The 20,904-nt window shown below is 48.3% G+C and overlaps 1 protein-coding gene across 4 annotated transcripts in view; it reads right to left on the bottom strand.

Annotated features, from left to right (window-relative positions):
- LOC119308289 (tryptophan decarboxylase 2) overlaps positions 1-20,692 on the bottom strand; it is a 27,691-nt gene extending 6,999 nt beyond the window's left edge. For 2 of the 4 annotated variants that reach the window (XM_037584389.1, XM_037584393.1), the window contains exons 1-10: positions 20,544-20,692; positions 20,298-20,451; positions 19,294-19,366; positions 18,948-19,178; positions 17,082-17,245; positions 16,744-16,884; positions 6,263-6,322; positions 5,538-5,702; positions 5,353-5,409; positions 3,406-3,470 (exon numbers count right to left, since the gene is read on the bottom strand). In XM_037584389.1, the coding sequence (XP_037440286.1) occupies positions 3,406-3,470; positions 5,353-5,409; positions 5,538-5,702; positions 6,263-6,322; positions 16,744-16,884; positions 17,082-17,245; positions 18,948-19,178; positions 19,294-19,366; positions 20,298-20,451; positions 20,544-20,545 (1,112 nt within the window). In that variant the 5' untranslated portion in view covers positions 20,546-20,692. Of the gene's footprint in view, positions 1-3,405; positions 3,471-5,352; positions 5,410-5,537; positions 5,703-6,262; positions 6,323-16,743; positions 16,885-17,081; positions 17,246-18,947; positions 19,179-19,293; positions 19,367-19,689; positions 20,028-20,297; positions 20,452-20,543 lie in introns of those variants that run through there. The other 2 variants (XM_037584391.1, XM_037584390.1) reach the window with 2 other exon arrangements.
- Between the last annotated feature and the right edge of the window lie 212 nt (positions 20,693-20,904).

Raw genomic sequence — 20,904 nt, 5'->3', positions numbered from 1 at the left:
GCTCAAATAGCGCCGGATTTGGCCAAAATTACGTCTGGCGATCCCACCCAAACCCAGGGAGCTGGGGGCGCCGGCGCTATTCTTCGCATGCGAAACCCCACGAGTCAGCCTCTCTCCTCACTCTCTCTCCTCCACGGGCGGCCCCGGCACCGGGCGCGCCAGCCACAGGCGGCCCCAGCCCGGAGCCACGCACCGGCGGGCGCAGCCCTCACACGGGCACGGCTGGCGGCGGCCAGCGGGGAGCCAGGGCGAGGCCGGGCGGCACGTGGGGCGGCCGGGCTGGTCGGGCTGTCGGGGCGTCTTCGAGTGCTGGCTCCACCCGGGGCGCTACCGCACGCAGCCATGGAAGGACGGCATGGCCTGCCACCGCCGCGTCTGCTCGCCCACACACCGGACCAGCTCCGCGCCATGCCCACACCACAACACTCCAGCCCGAGGAGCACGCCCGAGCCAGGCCGCTCTCCTTCCTCGGCCTCGTGGTGGCCGGCGTCCGGGGCGGAGCTCGGGTCGCGTGCAGGTCGAGCACGCACGAGCGGACGCCGGAGGTCGAGCGGGTGCTGAGCCACGGACACCGGACGAGCTGAGCGTCTTGGAAGGCTGGCCGAGTTGAGCGCAGACGCGAGTGCCGCAGCCGCCGCGGCCTGGTGTGGCCTGGTCCGGCTCTAGAAGGTGCTTGGCGAAGAGCCTAGGAGGAGAGGCGCCTGGACGTGGTGCCACGAGTCCGCTGGATGAAGCTCTGCTGCTTCTTGGGCGGGGGCACAACTGAAAACAATCCAGACCTCAGAGCCAAAATTCCGCCGGCGCAACCCCATCCGGCTGAAAAAATGCCGCTGGGGAGCCCAAACGGCTGGAGATGCTCCTAGCCCTGGCAGTCTTTTTTCCAACAAATCTTGTGCCTAAGCAGCCTCTCACGCGGGCTTGTCTTGTCTTGAAGCCAATCAGCCTGCTGCCTCAGCTCGCATGGGTTGTGTTCTCCTGCTCCCGTGCTTGGGCCACGTGGCTCTCCATGCTGCCTAGGCCTCGCATGCAGCTCGGGCCTCTGGGCGTTAGGCGGCAGCCGCTTTGATCGATCTCATCGACTTTCAGACACTGAGAACACCTGTTGCTACATGATTCCACCACCGCCATGATCGAGCAATCGACCTGCTCCTCTTGATTGCTTCAGTAAAGATTACAACACGACCAACGTCTGCTTCTGGATCGCAACTCGCCGACGACTTTGTCTGGTATTACGACCGTTTCCCGCAGATTTTTGTGCAACCTCACTCTGATACCACTTACTAAAATTAAAACCGAGGTATGCAGTCGATCTTACCAAGGACAAGCAATCGTATGAGGCATGACACCAAGATTTTTTAATAAGGTTCACCGAACTCGGCTACGTCCCCATGAAACTAACGCAATACTACACCCTGGCCGCCCTGGCGCTGGCACACGCCGCCGGCTCTCTTTGTGTGTCTGTGCTATTATGTTGACATAGGTTCATCGTGTATCTACCCCACATGATATAGGTGTCGATATAGGAGGCCTAGGATACAAGCGTCCTACAAGAACATAACTCCATACCTTGTACACTCTACACACGGTACAACTCAAAGTCCAACTGTAACCTACCTTGAACATAATATTCGACACAAAACCGTGCGTTGACTGATGCCAAACAGGCGCTATTTTTCAACAAAAATACCCTCAAAATTATATCTTCCAATTCAAGAAGCCTGGGGGCTCGTAGCTATCCAGGGGGGGAGCCTGGCAACCTCATTAATAGACGTAGCTGAGCAGCAACCGCTAGACACGTACAACGCCGACATTGTGGTAAGCTGTGAGCGACTGGGCCTTTAACATTAGAATATATATTTTTAGGGTCTATTCTTTTACCCAAAAAGGGTTTTCCTCCGCTTTGTATTCCAAAGCAACCAACCAACAGTACACAACGCGATGCTGGGGCGAGCAGCACAACAAGCCCAAAGACAGAAAAGAAGAAGAAACAAATGCCAACAACGGCAGCTCGACAAAGCGCGGAAGGCAAGGTATGCGACGCCGACGACGCTGCTGCCCGGACGAGTCCTAGGGTTTCCCCCGGTATGCGGAGGAAAGTGGGGGATGGCTACCACCGACACCCTTCAAGAAGGAATGGTGGCACCCGCCGGTGTCACCGCATCGGAGCCGGACGAACCGGCAAGGATTTCTCCCGCACACCAAACACCACCGCCCATCCGGAGCCTACCATCCAAACCACCGCCCAATGCGCCATCACGGTTGCGCCACCACCCACGCCGTCTCACTACGAGCACCAACACGAGGCCGAGAAGACCGGAGAGAAGCACCACGCGACGAGAGCAGCAGCACCAAGGCCGAGTGGAAGGGAACCACCTCCACCGCCGTCATGCGAGAAGCCCGGCCTCCAGCACCGTCGCAGTAGCCGACCGGACACGGCAGCGGGGCATACCAGGCCACCCCTGGCCCGGCCAGGCCCGAAACGGGCCCGCTAAGCCCCGCTGGCCGTACTGCAGCAGGCTGGCGTCAGCACCGCCAGCACCCCGTCGCGCAACGCCGCTCCCCCGCCTCCCGGGAATCACGCCGACGGCCCGCCCAGGTCCAGATTTACCCCGTAGGGCCTAGATCTGGGCCGAGCGCCGCCGCCAGGACGAGCCGCAGCGCCACCCGCCGCCAACGACGGCGCCGCCACCCGCCCGCTCGGCGACGAGGAACCCCACCGCCAGCTAGACCGCCGCCGCCTAGGAGCACCCCCCCGGTGCAGCTCCGCCCCGCGCCGGGGAGCCACCGGGAGGGGAAGGTCAGGAGGGCCACCGCCACCAGCGTCCCCAGGGCCAGGCCGGTCGAGGGCGCCAGCGACGGCGGCGGGGAGGAAGGGGAGAGGGGGGCTGGAGGGGGGAGAGATCGGCGCGCGGCCGGCCGCCCGCGGGGGCGACGCGGTCGCGAGAGGTGAGGGAGGGGGGGGATCTCCTCACATACTATGTTTTCGGGTCTATTCTTTTTGGAAAACATAGTGTATGTGTGACCAGATTTTCATGCTTATAGGACCTAGCTGACACACCTTGAATGCTGGGTTCTCTATATATTTCTCTATGGAGAAAAGAATTATAGAACAAATAACAAATACATATAAGTATGGGAGAATTAATTCCTTATCAAAATTGGAAGTACCAAACTACTCCCTCCGTTCCTAAATATAAGTCTTTATAGAGATTCCACTAGATGGACTACACACGAAGCAAAATGAATGAATCTAAACTTAAAATGCATCTATATACATCCATATGTGGTTTATAGTGGAATCTCTACAAAGACTTACATTTAGGAACGGAGGGAGTATTAAATTTGTAAAAGAAAAACAGTAAATTTGACAAATGGTGGTTATCAAAGTCGCCAAAAAGATTTCACCTAAAACGACGACCAAGTGGAATTTGCCAATCCTTGAAATCAACAACAGAATTTGCTTGGGAAGCCTGAAAATGTAAAACAGTTCTTATGTCACAATCGAAACATAATTTTACGTAAACTCATCAAAGCTGACTTATTTCCAAATGTAGAAACTCAGTAATGAGCTGTTACACGTAATTCTTTTGATCACATTGCAGGAATACAGACATGCCATTGTTCTTTCAACACAATCTTTTTGTTCTCTTGAAAATATATTTTTCAGTTTGTCAAGTCAATCAATTAAAACTGCAGGGGATAATTTTTCTTCGTGGACTGAATACTCAAATGCTTTGCATAACAATGTTAGAAAAGAAACACTGTTACATCGTGGTTTGGGAAAAGGTGGCCAACCGCACACTCTGTACACGAGGATGGGGTTTACCCTCCAGGAATAATATCACCCAACACTTTGGCCCTATCCCGGGCGATTCCCATCTGAAAGTGCATCTAGGCCACCATAGTGGCTTTTGATATTTCAGGACAACAAATAATTTACTCTAGTGATGATAAGCTGAAGTCCGAAAAGATGCTAGTTGGAAAATGGTTTTCGACCCCTCAAAATCTTTGAAAAAAAATCAGCATGATTAAGGACTTTTTAGACTTTTGTGATACAGGATCACTTTGAGTCATAAATATGCCAATACTATCAAAAGGGGAATCTTGACCCTAGTGAGGAGAAGAAATTCTTGCTAAGTGCTCAAACTCAAACCTTAAAAAACTCGATCAAATCTCAAAAGTTCCATCCATAATCTTCTCTGTGTTTTTCCTGATTGGATCCACCAAGTGTTAGTTGTTTGTCCCTCCAAGTGAGTTCAGAGAGTTGCACCGGTGATACTATGTGCATTCGGACACTCTAAGCGAGGTGTTCGAACTAGACAGGATGCCACAGAGGTTAATAGCTCTTGTTTGGAACCTCCCAGTGAGCAATATTTGGAACCTCTGAGACTATGTAGCCTGACTCTCGGGCTTGGTTCTATTCCTCCGAGCAGAATCCACCTGGACAATCCATCTCAGGTGTGTGTAATACTTCCAGTGGTTCCAGATGTTGCTGGTGGTTTCAGCAGTCTTGCGGGTGCCGTCATCCAGCAGCTTGCCGTACCACCCTAGCACCTTCATGAGAGCTTCACGATGGTGCAAGAGCATGCCAATGCCCAAGCGTGAGAGAACTGATGTGCATAGGAATGTGCAGAAGTGGGAATTGATCAAGGAGTAGACTGTTACACACATTGGCCGGTGGACAGGGACACGCTGGCCAGGGTGACCAGCACTTAGGGGTAGCTCGCGGCCGTGACAGCAACGGCGAGCGCGCGCTGCTGCTGCTTGGGTGAGATATTCCATTGGACAGGTGGTCACTACCACTTATCCACTTTTAGGACTTACATGTGCATACCACTTATCCACTTTTAGGACATAGATGTGCTTTTTCATACTTATAGAACCTCCGGTGCATTTTACTCCACTAGTAAAAATAGCTCCCGGTAACAAACAGGTCCAGTGACAACCAGCGGGTTACCACTGGGATTTGGAAACTGAGGATCAACACTGGTGCAAAGTCCCTAACCCTAAGGAGATTGTCTCAAGACGCTCGACGCCGTGGCCACTGTAACAGCAGCAGTAGGGAAGTTGTACAGTTTTTTGTTTCTTCGCTTGTTTCATTCGGTTTCTCCGTTTCTTTGCCTAGGTTTAATTCTTTGTTAAATTTAGTTTTTTTTGTTTCTTTGAGTTGTATAAGATGCACATCGTTTCGACACTTTCTCCTAATACAAAAAGACATGCGCTTTGATGCATGTACGAGAAAAAAAGATAAACGAACAAGCATCCAGAATTCAGTTCCGAAAGTAGATTAAAATGCACTTCCATGAAATGATGAAAATCTCCAAGAGAAAAACATAGAAAGGAGATTTTAACCTTATTCTTAAGAAACTCTGGATTTGTAGACAATGCTTCCACAAGATAACTCCTGTCCTGTTCGTTATGTGTGATGTCAGTTTGTGCAATATCAATTTTGATATACTTAGAAAAAACAAGAAAAGCGAGATTATTTAGAAGCGCAAATCATGTTATCCCAATTGGAACAGTATCACATGGCTTACCTTAACCCATAGCAAAGAACAGTCGAAGTTTGTGAGGAACCATTTGTGTGCATTCATATTGAATGAATCAGCTTTTTCCACTCCATCAAGGTGATGTCGATACTCTGGGCATATACAAGCACTTCCAGCATATGCAGCATCAATGTGGAACCACATGTCATGGCCCTAACAAGAATTATAAAAAGAAATAATTAGTGAAAGTACATTCATGAATAACAATATGTACAATTTGCACAAGTCATATACAAAAACAAGGTTGCTAATAACAGTGGGGGTGCAACCAACATCCCAAAAACATGCTCCAGAAAAATCCCAGACATAGGACAGTATTGGTTCCCACTAGAGAGCTGATAAATACCTAGTTCTAGCTGTACCGCAAATTTAGATTGATTGGGATTAACATATGGACAAAAAAATAAAAAATCAATCTACAAGGATTATTTTTCAAAGTACTGGTCCCATATAATTTTTTTGGGAAACACTGTTAACCTACCAGCTACCAGTTACTACCCATCAATGCACAGACTTGTTCCTCAAAAGTGGACATAACTAGGTTTCGAACTAGCACCAACACAACTGTGTTCTATTCCTGCCTGGCAGAAGATCGTCAATTTTTTGGAAAATACTTGTAGAAAATATAGCAAGAGAAAGTATCAAATACAGACTGATTATATTACTTCATTATACAAATATAATTTCCCAATTCAACCAATGGGCCTAAACACCTGTGCTATGTTTCCTAGTTCAGGCAAGGGGTCCACGGCCGATGAAGATGTTGTGCCTACCTGAAACAAATAAGAGCTTTCCTTAGAAAGTAAATAAGGAGCAAAAATATGTGTTACCAGATAAAAAGATAAGCTTATTACACATCGGAGAACATCATTCCAGTTTATTTTTTGTAACATTCATCATGTAATCATGTTACAAAGAGTGGTCAGAGATAAGGATCCCAGTTACCCAGGGGATAAGTATCTTAGTTACCTTTAGCAAGTAGGGATTTTACTAATCACTTGCATATAATTAGTTTCCTGGTACACAAGTTGGTAGTTCCTTAATTTTGTGGTAAAGCCGGCTATATAATGCTTTGGCTGTCTATCTAACAAATGTCAGCAAGAAACCCAAATATATATCTTCCTATTATTCTGTTACAGCGTTATGCAGTTACCTATTCTATAACCTCTGCTCTGGAGCGCCATGGCTAGAGTGATAGCCCCAGTCAAGCATTCCGGCAATTTTCAATCACATTTAAGGTTCATACTAGTTTAGTATCGGAGCCTGGTGATCTTCACCAGCAGCATGATCCTGGAAGGGTTCGTTGAGAACATCCACATCAAAACGAGGGCTTCACCTTCTGCGGCAAGGGGTGCTTCCAAACGCGGTGCTCTCTGCCCTCCCGTCCTATGCCATGGCTGCCCTGCAAGGCTGCACAACTTCCGGAAGGGATGCCTGCTGCGCTGTCGGTTGTTCTTCTAGGCCAACACCGACGCGGTCACCGGCGTCCAATGCAAAAGTGCATGGTAGGAGATTTGCCTCCCGCGTGTGTTGGGAATATGCCCTATAGGCAATAATAAATGTTATTATTTACTTCCACGTTTGTAATTAATATTTATTTCTGTGCTATAATTGCCATGGTTCTTGAATGTGAGATTTAGAGGAAAACTCATAAGCATATGTGGAAACATAAACACAAAATAGGTTCCTAGTCTCGCCTCTAAGACTAGATCATGTGTTGCATGGTAATCCCATTTTCTTGATCATAGGTCATCGTTAAAGTAACCAGTACATATGCAAATAGAAGCCTATGTAAAGGGGAAACTACACAGCTAACAAATACACTGGACACATACTACACCAGTAAGTGGTGTTGGAATTATCTAATGTAAACAAACTGGCACCACTGCCTTTAGGCCTTTGTTCAGTCACACCCCTTCTCAAAGGGATTGGAGGGGATTTAAGGGGATTTTGACTTGTAGAGGATTTAATCCCTACCAACCCCCTCCAATTCCCTGTCAACCGAACAAGGCCTTAAGAGTATCCGACTGGGAATAAAGAGTTCAGATTTTATTTTATTTTCAGCTTAGATTTGCCATTGTATGGTTTTAAGCCTTTAAGGCAATATCTTTCGGGTGGAAATAACTGCAAACCTGATTCTGTGCGGGAGCAGTTCGTATATTGCAAACACTTATATCTATTACAATGGCTTATATGATCAGGATGTCCTGGTTGCAATCCTGGGACAATATGGTATAGAAGTTCCAAAAACTTCATAAATAATCAGTAGGTATAGAAAAGGGATGTCCTATATCCGGTGCAAAATGTAAGGATCAAAATCACTCATTTATGAGACACAAAAAAGACAACTTCTTAGTGACCATGCAATGGATACCAGCAGTGCATTTTGTTTTTTTTATCTCGTAGATGAGATTGAATCACTCTCGTAGTTTACAAGTTATTTGAGGTTGCATTGAAACCTGTACTGCTTATTATCATGTAATTTACAACCTGAGGAACCTTTCCATGTAATATTTTCCCATCGTCAGAAACTTACATCGTGAACAACATTATTCAACATTACTTACATGACCAATAGGATAAACAGACGCTGGTCTAATATCAGGACCTCAAATTTTTAGTAACTACTCCCTCCGTTCATAAATATAAGATGTTCTAACTTTATTCAGAATCGGATGTATATAGACACGTTTTAGTGTGTTTGTTCACTCATTTCAGTTTGTATATAGTCCATATTGAAAATATACAAAACATCTTATATTTGTGCGTCTGGTGAGACTCCTGCTGGCCGCGGTGGAGGGCCTCGGCCTAATGGGGGCTGGCCGGCGACCGCAGGCAATCAACCACAGGCTGCACCTCCGCCCCATTACGTTGCTAGGCCGGCGCAAAACCGGTCCGGTCCGACTCAGACAAACAACAGAGAGCCCAACGATCCGCCCCGAGGCCAGTGGGGGGATGATGGGTACGATGCGTATGGTGACGGACAGCACCGGGGATCCTCTTCTACGGGAGGAGGTCGTGGATATGCCTGGCAAAGCGACGGGTCTGCTGAGAGACCGTTTCTCGGCCCGGCAGGTGGCTTTGTCGAGGGGGCCTCCGGCCCGGATCACCGTCAGAGAGGAGGCTTTCGTGGCCATCGTGGTGGTCGGGGTGGGGGCCGTGGGAGATTTCGCCGACCGCCCCCGCCCAGGGCTGTTGTTCCTATGGCTGCTACAGTGGAGTCTGACCCTACTTCCACTGAGCTCCCTTCACGGGCGATGGAGGAGGTGAACGCCTTGGCCAGTGTTGAGGTTCCTGAGGCTGGGACGGTGGATGAGGCTACCGACAGGTCTGATGCCGAGAGGGCGTCCAAATATGCTCGTAAGAAGGAGAGGATGATTTGCTACCGTTGTGGTGAGAAGGGCCACTTCATTGCTGAGTGTGTGGCCCAGCTGTGTGAGTCGTGTGGCAAGCCTGCACATGACTCGGGAGACTGCCCGTTGTTGCGTGACCTGCCTCCGACGCTGAATATTTATGGAGTCTATTGTGCTGAGCTCATGTTTTTTGAGTCCCCGGCGGCGAGAGAGGTCCCGGAAGATACCCTGAGCTTGACTACCGGGATTGTGAGAGCGACCCAGGGCGAGGTGACTGAGGCACAGATTGTGAGGAGGCTTCAGGAGCTGGCTCCCGGGGATTTTAGATGGGAGTTGGTGCTTATCGAGGACAGGGTTTTTAAGGTTGATTTCTCATATGTGGATGATTTGCAGAGATTGTTGAGCTTTGGCTTGTGTAAAGTCCCCGGTACTAAGTGTATCCTGGAGTTTAACGAGTGGAAGCAGGTTGAGCCTAAGGGAAAGCCGCTTACGCAGGTCTGGTTGCGGTTTTTAGGGGCTCCTTCTAAGCCTCTGCAGGATGCTCGTGTGGTGGCCAGTATGGGCATCATGGTTGGAAAGACAGAAAAAGTGGATATGGCGTTCACACGTGCCCATGGGGTGGCCCGGCTTTTAGTAAGTGTTCTGGATATTGAGTTCGTGCCTGATAAGGTCAACTGGACCTATAGGGGAGAGGTGTTCCCGCTAGAGATCGAGTTTGAGGACATCGATTTATTTGCTGATGCGGTTAATGGTAACGATGTTGACATGCACGACAGTGATGGTAATGCGGGGGCCAAGGGGGCACCGTCAGATGGGCCCATGCGAGAGGGGTCTAACGGTTCTCACCCAGCCTCTCAGTCGCCTGGGGATGGGACCGGGGTTGAGCCCGCAGTTTCACCAGCGGTGCCCATGACTACTCTGCGTTTTGGGTCTTTTGAGCCAGCTTCGGCACCTCCCAGGCTATGGAGTGACCGGGTAGAGTCTGGTGATTATCTTGAGCACACGCTCCCTCTGTTGGAGTTCGAGGGGGATGCTGGATTGTTTGCTGGACGGCCGGCAAGGCCTTTGGTAGGTGCTTCGGAGAGGAGGCCGGAGGGTGCTTCTCTTCTCCCGGCGCCTCACGTGGACGCGACTCCGGTGACGGCGACTGCGGGCGTGATGGGTTGTGGGGGAGGGGGTCCGGGGCAGGTGGCCTCGTCTTCTCCCATCCTCATACCGATCCTGGTGGCGTCGGTGACGCCGGCCCCGAGGGGGTCGGCCGGTGCTGGGAGAGGGAGCCCGAGGCAGGCGGCCTCGACTCCTGCTACTCCGATGGTGGCGGTAACCACCGCGGCAGCAGCTGCGTTTGGGGGGACGCCGGGGCAGGAGGCCCTGTCTCCTCCCTCTTCACCGACGGTCAGGAGGACCGCTTCTCCCTCGCCGATGGCTCTTTCGCCTGAGCCCGCGGCTGGGGTGGGAGGAGGGTGCGGGCAGGCGGCTCCCACTCTCACCTCTTCGCCCCTACCTATGGTCGGGGTCCCTGGTGTGGGGCACCCGTCTATGGGGATCGGGAGCCCGCAGACGCCATCTCTGGTAACCTCGGCACCACCTTTGAGGGTTTCAGTGCCAGGTGTTACTAGGGAGGAGGTTATCGCGTTTGGTGGGATCCCGGACCCTATCTCCGAGGGAAGACGGATGAGTGCTCGCATCCTCGACATCCCTGAGGTGGATGATATGCAGCAGCGGTGCGCTATGAGGGCGGCTAAGCTTCAGGAGGCTGCTTTATCTTCTGGTATGTCCGTCAACTTATCTAATTCCTTATTGCATTTTTCTAATAAGGACATTATAAATAATGCAAACCAATTAGGAGTTTCACTAGGTGCTACGGATAGTGAGATTACCAATTCGGTGAATGATCTATTAGATTTGGAGGCGGAACGTGCTTTAGAGACTATTCGTAATCTTGCAGCAGTTAAACCAATGAATGATGATGAGATTGATGCGTTAGGGGTTAGAGTGCTTGATAATCTGTGTGCGGATCTAGCACCCCCCAATAATGACTCTGAGGAAGATGATGTACCCCTAGAGAATGATGCTAGTGATTTTTGTGAACCCGGTCATGAGGACCGGGCGACAGAGCTTAGTAAACCTAAGCGTAAGTGGAAACGGAAGATCTATCCCGATTCCGCTGTCCGTAGGAGTGCTAGGATTCGAACCACTAAAAAATTCCATGATGAATTATGAGAGGAATTTTTTGGAATAGCAAAGGTCTGAAGGACTTGGCTAAAAGAAGATTCCTAGCTGAGGCGGCTTTAGAGCAGAGGTTAGATTTTGTTGCTCTATCGGAGACGGGTAGAGATAACTTTGCGCCCCAGTTTCTCTCTTCTCTTGTGGGTGGTATTGATTTCGATTGGCATTGCCTCCCTCCGCGAGGAAGATCGGGTGGTATCTTACTAGGTGTGAGATGCGATTCGCTTGAAGTCAGAAGTGTAGTGATGGGCGACTTCGCGGTGAAGTTTCGAGTTAGGTCTAGGATAGATGGTTTTAACTGGGCTTTGGTAGCGGTTTATGGTGCCGCACAGCCCGAGCTTAAAGCGGAGTTTCTGGCGGACCTTGTTCGAATCTGTGGGTCAGAACAGCTGCCAATTTTAGTTGGAGGTGATTTCAATATCATCAGGAGGAGAGAGGAGAACAATGATAACTTTGACGGCAGATGGTCGTTCATGTTCAACACCATTATTGAAAGCTTGGATCTGAGAGAGATTGAGCTTTCTGGTAGAAAGTTTACCTGGGCTAATGCGCTGCCAAACCGAACCTATGAAAAACTTGATCGAGTTCTTGCGAGCGTGGAGTGGGAACAAAAGTTCCCTCTGGTTACGGTGCAAGCTCTTTCGAGGGGAATTTCTGATCACACCCCATTGTTCGTGGACTCAGGGGAGCCGAACCACGTGGGTAACAAGAACACCTTCTCTTTCGAGATGTCATGGTTTGAACGTGAGGGGTTCTTGGACTTGATTGCCAGGGAATGAGTTAAAGGTGTAGGAGGCAAAACTACGATTGAGCGTTGGCAGAATAAGATTAGGCATCTGAGAAGTTTCTTACGGGGTTGGGCTAAGCACCTCAGTGGTGAGTATAAGATTGAAAAGGATAGACTCCTTACTCTTATACAGGCCCTGGACATACAGGCCGAATCCAATATTTTAACGCCAGCTGAGCTTCAGGTTAAAAATGAGGCGGAGAAGAGGTTAAAAGAACTGCTCCGCGAAGAAGAATTGAAGTGGGCTTTGCGTGCTAAAGTCCACAAAGTGGTCCAGGGGGACGCGAATACTCAGTTCTTCCATTTGATAGCTAATGGCAAACACAGAAAGAAGCGTATCTTTCAGCTTGAGCAAGACGAGGGCACTATTTTAGGGCAGGATAACCTAAAGACATATATTACCGAATATTATAAGCAGTTATTTGGACCTCCGGAGGATAATTGTGTGTCCCTCGATGAGTCCAGGACTGAGGATGTACCTCAGCTATCGGCTGCCGATAATGATATTCTGGTTGCCCCGTTCTCGGAGAAGGAGGTGTTTGATGCTATTGCACAGATGAAAAACAATAAGGCTCCCGGACCGGATGGATTCCCGGCAGAGTTCTATAAAAAGTGCTGGCACATTATTAAGGGGGATTTACTACCTATGTTCCATGATCTGTTCTCTGGACAGCTTCAATTATTTCACTTGAATTTTGGGACTATCACACTGCTTCCTAAGAAGACGGATGCGGTGAGAATTGAGCAATTCAGGCCGATCTGTCTCCTCAATGTTAGTTTCAAAAATTTCACCAAGGTCGGGACGAACAGACTCACACAGATTGCGCATGCTGTGGTGCAACAGTCCCAAACCGCTTTCATGCCGGACAGAAATATTCTTGAAGGGGTGGTAGTCCTGCATGAAACACTCCATGAAATCCATTCCAAAAAATTAGATGGAGTAATTTTTAAGGTGGATTTCGAGAAAGCGTATGATAAGGTCAAATGGCCATTCCTCCAACAGTCATTGCGTATGAAAGGTTTTGATGAAGCCTGGCGCCGACAGGTTGAATCATTTACGCAAAAAGGTAGTGTGGGAATTAGAGTTAATGATGACATAGGTCACTGTTTCCAGACACATAAAGGCCTAAGACAAGGAGACCCGATGTCCCCTATCTTGTTTAACATTGTGGTGGATATGTTAGCAATTTTGATAGGAAGGGCTAAGGAAAATGGTCAAGTAGGTGGATTGGTACCTCATCTTATTGATGGAGGTGTTTCCATCCTTCAATACGCTGATGATACAATCATCTTTATGGAGCATGACTTGGCCAAGGCGAGAAATATGAAGCTTGTGTTATGCCTATTTGAACAATTGACCGGGTTAAAGATTAACTTCCATAAGAGCGAGTTGTTCTGTTTTGGTAGGGCCAAAGATGAACAGGATGCTTATAGGCAATTGTTTGGGTGTGAGTTGGGAGAGTTGCCCTTCTCTTACTTGGGGATTCCAATCCACCATCGTAGGCTGACAAACAGAGAATGGAAGTGCATCGAGGACCGATTTGAGAAGAAAATGAGTTGCTGGAAGGGTAAGCTCATGTCATACGAAGGCCGATTAATCCTAATTAATTCGGTGCTCACGAGTATGCCAATGTTTCTCCTATCGTTCTTTGAGGTCCCAGTTGGTGTTAGGAAGAGACTGGACTTCTATCGATCGCGTTTCTTTTGGCAGGGTGATGAGCTTAAAAGAAAATATCGGCTTGCTAAATGGGATATCATCTGTAGACCGAAAGACCAAGGGGGTCTAGGTATTGAGAATCTAGAAGTTAAGAATAAATGCCTTCTTAGCAAGTGGCTGTGGAAGCTCTCATCGGAGAATGATGCTATGTGGGCTCAAATCCTTCGCAGCAAGTACCTTCAGACAAAAACTTTGTCACAGGTTACAGTCAGGCCGACCGACTCACCCTTCTGGAAAGGCCTGATGAAAGTCAAACAGGCATTGTTTAATAGGACGAAGTTTGTTATTGGAAACGGCACGAGTACACGTTTCTGGGAGGATACTTGGCTCGGCGAGACACCCTTGGCCATCCAATACCCGTCTTTGTACCGCATTGTTCAACAACGTGAGGTGTTCGTCGCATCGGTCTTTCAATCTACACCCCTTAATATTCAGTTCCGACGAACGCTAGTGGGCAATCGTTGGGAAGAATGGCTCCGTCTAGTTAGGAGACTGATGGAAGTCCAGCTTTCACAACAACCCGATGAATTACGCTGGAAGTTGACTAAGTCTGGAGCATTCACGGTTAAATCAATGTATATTGATGTTATTAATTCAAACTCCATTCCTACGTCCAAGCATGTTTGGGATGTCAAAGTTCCTTTGAAAATAAAAGTGTTTATGTGGTTTGTTCATAAACAAGTTATTTTAACTAAGGACAACTTGATAAAGCGTAATTGGACAGGACCTACTAGGTGTAGTTTCTGCGATCGGGATGAGACTATCAAACACCTCTTTTTTGATTGCCCGTTGGCCAAGGTTCTTTGGCAGACGGTCCGCATTGCTTTTAATATCAATCCACCGAATTCTGTTAATGCGTTATTTGGGACATGGCTTAATGGGATTGAGCCTGACTTAGCGAGACATATTCGGGTTGGAGTTTGTGCTTTGCTGTGGACTATCTGGAATTGCAGAAATGATTTGGTTTTTAACAGAATATCATGTATACATTTTTTGCAGGTCTTATTCCGAACTACGGCACTGATCCGTTCGTGGTCGCTACTCACCCAGACGGAGGCCAGGGAGCATTTGGTTACTGGGTCTTTCCGCTGGGAGATGGTAGCTCGGGATATCTTCAACCGGTTTGGATGGCGGTCATGTAATAGGATAGGCATTTAGTATCCCTATCTAGTTTTAGCCAGCCGGTTGTGGCGTCTTTTCTTGGCTAGTTGATGTTTCTAGCCCTCTTTGGCTCTGTGTGAGCTTTCTGTGCTTTTTTATTACTTTAGGAGACCTTTCGAACCATGTTGGCACTACTTTATTCTGTTAATAAGATGGCCGTATGCATCTTTCTGATGCAGAGGCCGGGGAATCCCCCCTTTTCAGAAAAAAAATCTTATATTTGTGAACGGAGGGAGTATATGAGTATATATTAACTCAAGTTTTTTTTAGAAAAGGAGGAATACCCCCGGCCTCTGCATCTGGACGATGCATACGGCCATTTTATTAATTATTAACACAAGACCTTACAAAGTCGTACAACAGTAAGAGCAAAGCCACCATCTAAGCAACATCTGTCGCTACTCCTGTCCAGTTGATGAAGGGGCGTTGATAGTCTGGGCCTAATACCAAACAGTCCTCGCAGCCAAACCTAACATCTAAGACCTGAGGTCCCAACCAGGACGCCTGCCGGGTATGGGCACCCACCAGTCCGGCGTGCTCCTCAACCAGGACGCCTGCCGGGTATGAGGCCGCCGCAGCCACCTGCCACCAATCCATCTTCAGAGTTGTACTGCTGCATCGACCTTGCCCGGTCTAGCTGCCGCCGACGCCACCACGATGCCAGACAGCGTCGACCTCTTGCGCGTGTCCTTCACCACACATCTGACGCCAAGCCTCCGCTGCCCCATGCCGCCAAGAGCCGCCGCCATGAATATGTAGAAAGAAACACCGCTCCACCGAAGAAGCCATCCGCTGGTCCCTCGAGCCTGAGTGCATCTCCAAGAATGCCGCCCCCAAGGGGGTAACGACACATGAATGCCGTCGTCATCTGATCAACTGATCTAGGGTTTCCCCCGGAGGTGTTGGGTGGGTGTGGGATTTGTACCTCGATGATGCCTTCATGAAGGAAACGATGATAAGGGCATCGTCATCACCGGCTCCGGCCAACGACCGAAGACCAAGTTTTCACTCGGATCCGTCCCAAGAAATCCACCCGACAACCTGTGCACTGTCTCGACCGCCTTCAAAGCCCCAGATCTAGCCGCCTAGATCCGGCGACCAACCGCAACAGCAGTGCCACCGTAGGAGCCCTGGCACACCGGCCACTGCCTGAATGCGCCACCACTGGAGCCTGGGAGGAGGACTCCCACCCCACCTCACCAAACCGCGAGAGCCGCCGAGATCGATCCCGCACGCTCATCACCGTCTCTGATCGGAACCAATCCGTGGCAAAACCACGAGACCGCCGACGCAGATCCGCCTTGGATATGGACTGGACCACGCCATGCCGCCGCGGGAAGCCCGAGCTTCACCCGCAGCCGCCGTCTAGGGCCGCCGCCCCAAGATCCTGATCTGGCCAGCCCAGACCTCCATGGCGCCCTCTTCACGCCGCCGCCGCCGGCTCGCCACCAGGCAACCGCGCCGCCGCCCAAGGCCTCGGCCCGGAGCACAACATCGCGCCACCATGGATCAAATCACCGCTGCGCCGTCACGCGCGTGGAGGTCCCGCCCCACCCCCTCCGACGCGATCCAGGGAGGAGAGCCTCCGCCACCGCCGTCGGCCCCCGGGCTTAGCCCAGCGGCGTCCTCCGGCAGCGGCGGAGGGAAGGAATGGAGGTGGAGGTGACCCTGGCGGCTAGGGTTTGAAGAGCCGCCCGAGTCGCCTCAAGTAGTTCATTAAAATAGTATAGTAAATCATGTTGAGATGTAAGCAACTTGATCTGTTCCATGCGCTCAAGGCCAGTATATATACATGTACTAGAGAGGAGATAAGTAGGAATCCTAATACAAATGGGAAACAACAATGCATATATCTCTAGCAATATCAATGTTGAAATTCACATACAAGTTTTCCATTATCTAATTCAAAGAGGTTTGCATACGAAGAAAGCATGGCTTATTGCTTACTGTTGCACAGATGAAGAATGGTATCAAACCAGATGACAAGTCAATGGAAATGGCCTCTGTCACTGCTTCAGGTGCAACAGCATAGTTCTTACTACAGTCAGCTTTGACAACTCTGAAGTTCTCTGGGAAAATTCCTGCAATCTTCAACAGAATTTTACCTCAGGTCAACAGAAAATAAAATAAAAAGTACATGAACATAATGCATATTTATCTAACTACCTAATTGTAATTCTTTGAAATAACTTCAAACCTGAAGAACAGAAAAGACAGGTAATTTATTCATAACAAATAACTGGAAAACATTCTAGTGGGACTTTGGTTGGATGATATCTGGATACCTGGCATGCCTTTTGCAGAGCAGAATGTGTCTGATCAGATGCATAAACTACTAACTTTTCAAGGGACTTTTTCCCATGCTTCTTTAAAGTTCTATCTCGTGCAGCCAATAGTACAACAAGAACTGCTTCACTGGCAGTACCCTGGATTACTCCTCCACCAGGCGCTGCAAAGAGGGATGCCATAGAGAAACTCAGAAGCATGACTTTTGCTAGGAACAGAAGTCCGCAATTTTTACCCTAAGGAAAAACATATACATGTACTACATCAAAAGATAGCAGCGAAGTACTCCCTCTGTAAAGAAATATAAGAGCGTTTAGATTACTACCTTAGTGATCTAAACACTCTTATATTTCTTTATGGAGGGAATAACATTCTGCTAAAGCGGCATCTATAAAGTAGATATCTCAGATCAAGGATAGTCCAAATCACGGTCTGAATCACATGATTCTAGGATTGCATCAAACTATTTCAATTCCGATGCACGTAGGAGGATAAACAAGTGGCAGCGTGTAACTCTAACTGGAGCACATCCCCCACTTAGTCTTACAGAGTTGCCGATGTCTACCAAGAAATCTATGCAAATATTTGGGGTCAATGCTGCAGAAGGATGGGGATATCGATGAAGATATGAACCATCAAATCAAAATCGGACGGATGAAGTGGCGCCAAGCTTCTGGCGTTCTCTCCGACAAGAGAGTGCCACAAAAGCTAAAAGGCAGGTTCTATAGGACGCCGATTCGACCGGCAATGTTGTATGGCGCTGATTGTTGGCCGACTAAAAGGCGACATGTTCAACAATTAGGTGTGGCGCAGATGCACATGTTGAGATGGATGTGTGGCCACACAAGGAAGGACAGGGTCCGGAATGATGATATATGGGATAGACTTGGGGTATCACCGATTGAAGAAAAGCTTCTCCAACATTGTCTGAGAGATGGTTTGGGCATATTCAGCGTAGGCCTTCAGAAGCTCCAGTGCATAGCAGATGGCTAAAGCGTGATGATAATGTCAAGAGAGGTCGGGGTAGACCGAACTTGACATGGGAGGAGTCCGTAAAGAGAGATCTGAAGAACTGGAGTATCATCAAAGAACTAGCCATGGACAGGGGTGCGTGGAAGTTAGCTATCCATGTGCCAAAACCATGAGTTAGCTACGAGATCTTATGAGTTTCAGCTCTAGCCTACCCCAACTTGTTTGGGACTAAAGATTTTTTTTTGTTGTTGTTGTTGTACCATTTACCAGATTTATAGTGTGTGGTTGCCAGATTGTTCATACTGAGTTACCCGATTATTTCACTATATGATTTGGAAATTGTAGTCAGTGTCATGTAATGGTGCCCGCGGAAAAGAAAGAAACGACCACATGTTTTAATGGAGTAGCTTGAAGAAGTAGTTAAGGATTCTATGTAAAACTAGACCAGACAAAAAAAAGGGCAGCCCGGTGCACGTAGCTCCCGCTTGCGCAGGGTCCGGGGAAGGGTCCGACCACTTTGGGTCTATAGTACGCAGCCTTTCCCTACATTTCTGCAAGAGGCTGTTTCCAGGACTTGAACCCGTAAAACTAGACCAGACACTCAATATTTTTTTTTGAGGGACAGACACTCAATATGTTAAAGAAGAAGGAAACAATAAAGAGTAGTTGAATAAATACAGAATGGCAACGCACAATAAATAAATACCGAATAACCAAGTATGCAAAGTTTTTACGCAGTATTTGTCAATCAAACGTTCTCATTCTTTTTTTACCTAGACATGCCAGTTAATTATGAGGTGATACATATTATAGAAGAACCAAATTGCAAAAAATAATGTTGAGATCAATAAATAATTTATGTATCAAACCACAATATATGGTTGCATTCTTACCATCTGACAGAAATTGGCTTGGAAGCTTAAGCATTTTTGCAAACCAGTCTAAGACTATAACCTCTAGCTCAGTTGCAGCAGGAGAGGTTATCCAACTGAAGCCAACGATGTTAAAGGCAGCACTAAGCATCTCCCCCAGGAATCCAGCAGTGCTGCTATTTGAGGGATAGTATGCAAAATAACTTGGACTTTGCCAATGAGTTACTCCAGGTATTATCTTCTCACGAATATCTGGGCATCAGAACAATTTGCTGAATGAATGAAGGTTTCTTTTGGCAAACACATGGAATGCAATTGATAACTTAAATTCCGATATCACTTCAAAGTAGACTGGAGGGAAGATCACCGTCAAAAAGGGCATCCAAAGTATCAGGTCGGTTAGGAGCTGAATCTGGAAGAAGTTCCTTCAGATATCCTGGCTGCAATGAAATGGATGCACAGATCTTAGTCAGTGCCAACGATACTCCTTCACACAATCCATCTTCTCTAGATAAAGAGTAGTAAATTTGACTGTTTTCTTAATTTTTTAATTGCAACATCACCACTTCACAACATGAAGGATCCAGAGTTTTCTGGTTGAACTAGAAAAGGCATGAAGTCCAATTCTGGGTGAGTAAAAAAATATGTCAAGTCTTCAGTATCAATTATCCGAGAATCACCTAATGATTAATGTGCTATAGCCATGGCCCATGGGACTTATATGTTATATCTGTACGTTTGTGCGATTAAAACTTAGCCATACCCGCGACTGCATTCCCTCAGTGGCACAATCAGTAGTACCATATTATCCCCCACCATCTGCACTTTTTCCTCTGTTAGCCACGCCATCTATTGTATGTAAATTTTGACAGTTCTGAATTTCCATTCACTATATTCGCCAACGCACGGTACCTTCTGAGTCTCAGTCCCCATTACTTACTGTCTTTGTGATCCTCGGTAGTCAGTCCTCCACTCCAACTTCCTCATACTCCCGGCAGCCACCACTTCTAATAATTGTTACGGTGATTCGTAGCCTCCATACACATCTGAGATATCGTCTTCATAGTTCTACCTTATCTGTTCAAGCTCTGGTATGTATTCCCGCTGCAAAATCAGGCAACATAGCATTCCTGAGTGGCAGCTAAGTATGCCAACACTGAAGGCTCTGATTGTTCACAATTGCGCATCTTATATCATTAGTAGTAGCGGAGTTATATAGTCCATACCAGAGAGTTATTTACAGAACACATGGATTAAAGCTAGTAGATGGATCAATCAATAGGCCAAGTCATAATATAGGCGATAAAGGTGCGGAAGCAGCACGTGAACAAGTTGTACTGCAGGATTTGCCGAGAGTAAGAGTGGTCGTGCCTGGACTTGGCTGAGGACGGGAAATGACTCGATGGATTTGTAGTAATCCGCGATGAAATCCACCATCCGGTGCCCACACTCCCGCAGCTGCTCCGCGTCCATCGGCCGCAGCGACCAGCCGCCGTCCCCGCCATCGCTGGTACCGCTCCCGTCCCTTAATTGGCGACAACAACAACAACATAAAAGTTTAGCGCAGGGGCATTGCGCCACATGGAACTGTGTATATGAGGATCGCGAGATGTTCACATGATTGCGAGGGTTTGCAACGCGATGGCAGGAGGGGGGAGAACAGGATACGGTGGTGGAGAGAGAGGCGCCAGGCGTGGGAGGAAGAGGAAAGGGGTGGATTTTCTCAGTTGGGGTTTAGAGCATCGACAACCACACTCGCCTAATTTAATTTGGCCCTCTCTATATGTCCGCGGATGGATGGATGCGTCCGCTTGCATCCGCATAATAGGCTCGCTCCTTTTCTTTTTTCTTTTTTTAAGGAGATAAGAGCAACTCCAACGGGCCGGCCCAAATGGACGGTGATTTTGTTTGTTTGGGTCGGCCGCCTGCCCGGCGTCCGCCCTGTTTTTCATATGGGTCGACAGCGCGTCCAACGCGC

This window comes from Triticum dicoccoides, chromosome 5B, assembly GCF_002162155.2.
Source record: "Triticum dicoccoides isolate Atlit2015 ecotype Zavitan chromosome 5B, WEW_v2.0, whole genome shotgun sequence".
Lineage (NCBI taxonomy): Eukaryota > Viridiplantae > Streptophyta > Magnoliopsida > Poales > Poaceae > Triticum > Triticum dicoccoides.
This window is presented reverse-complemented; position numbering and strand designations above follow the sequence as displayed.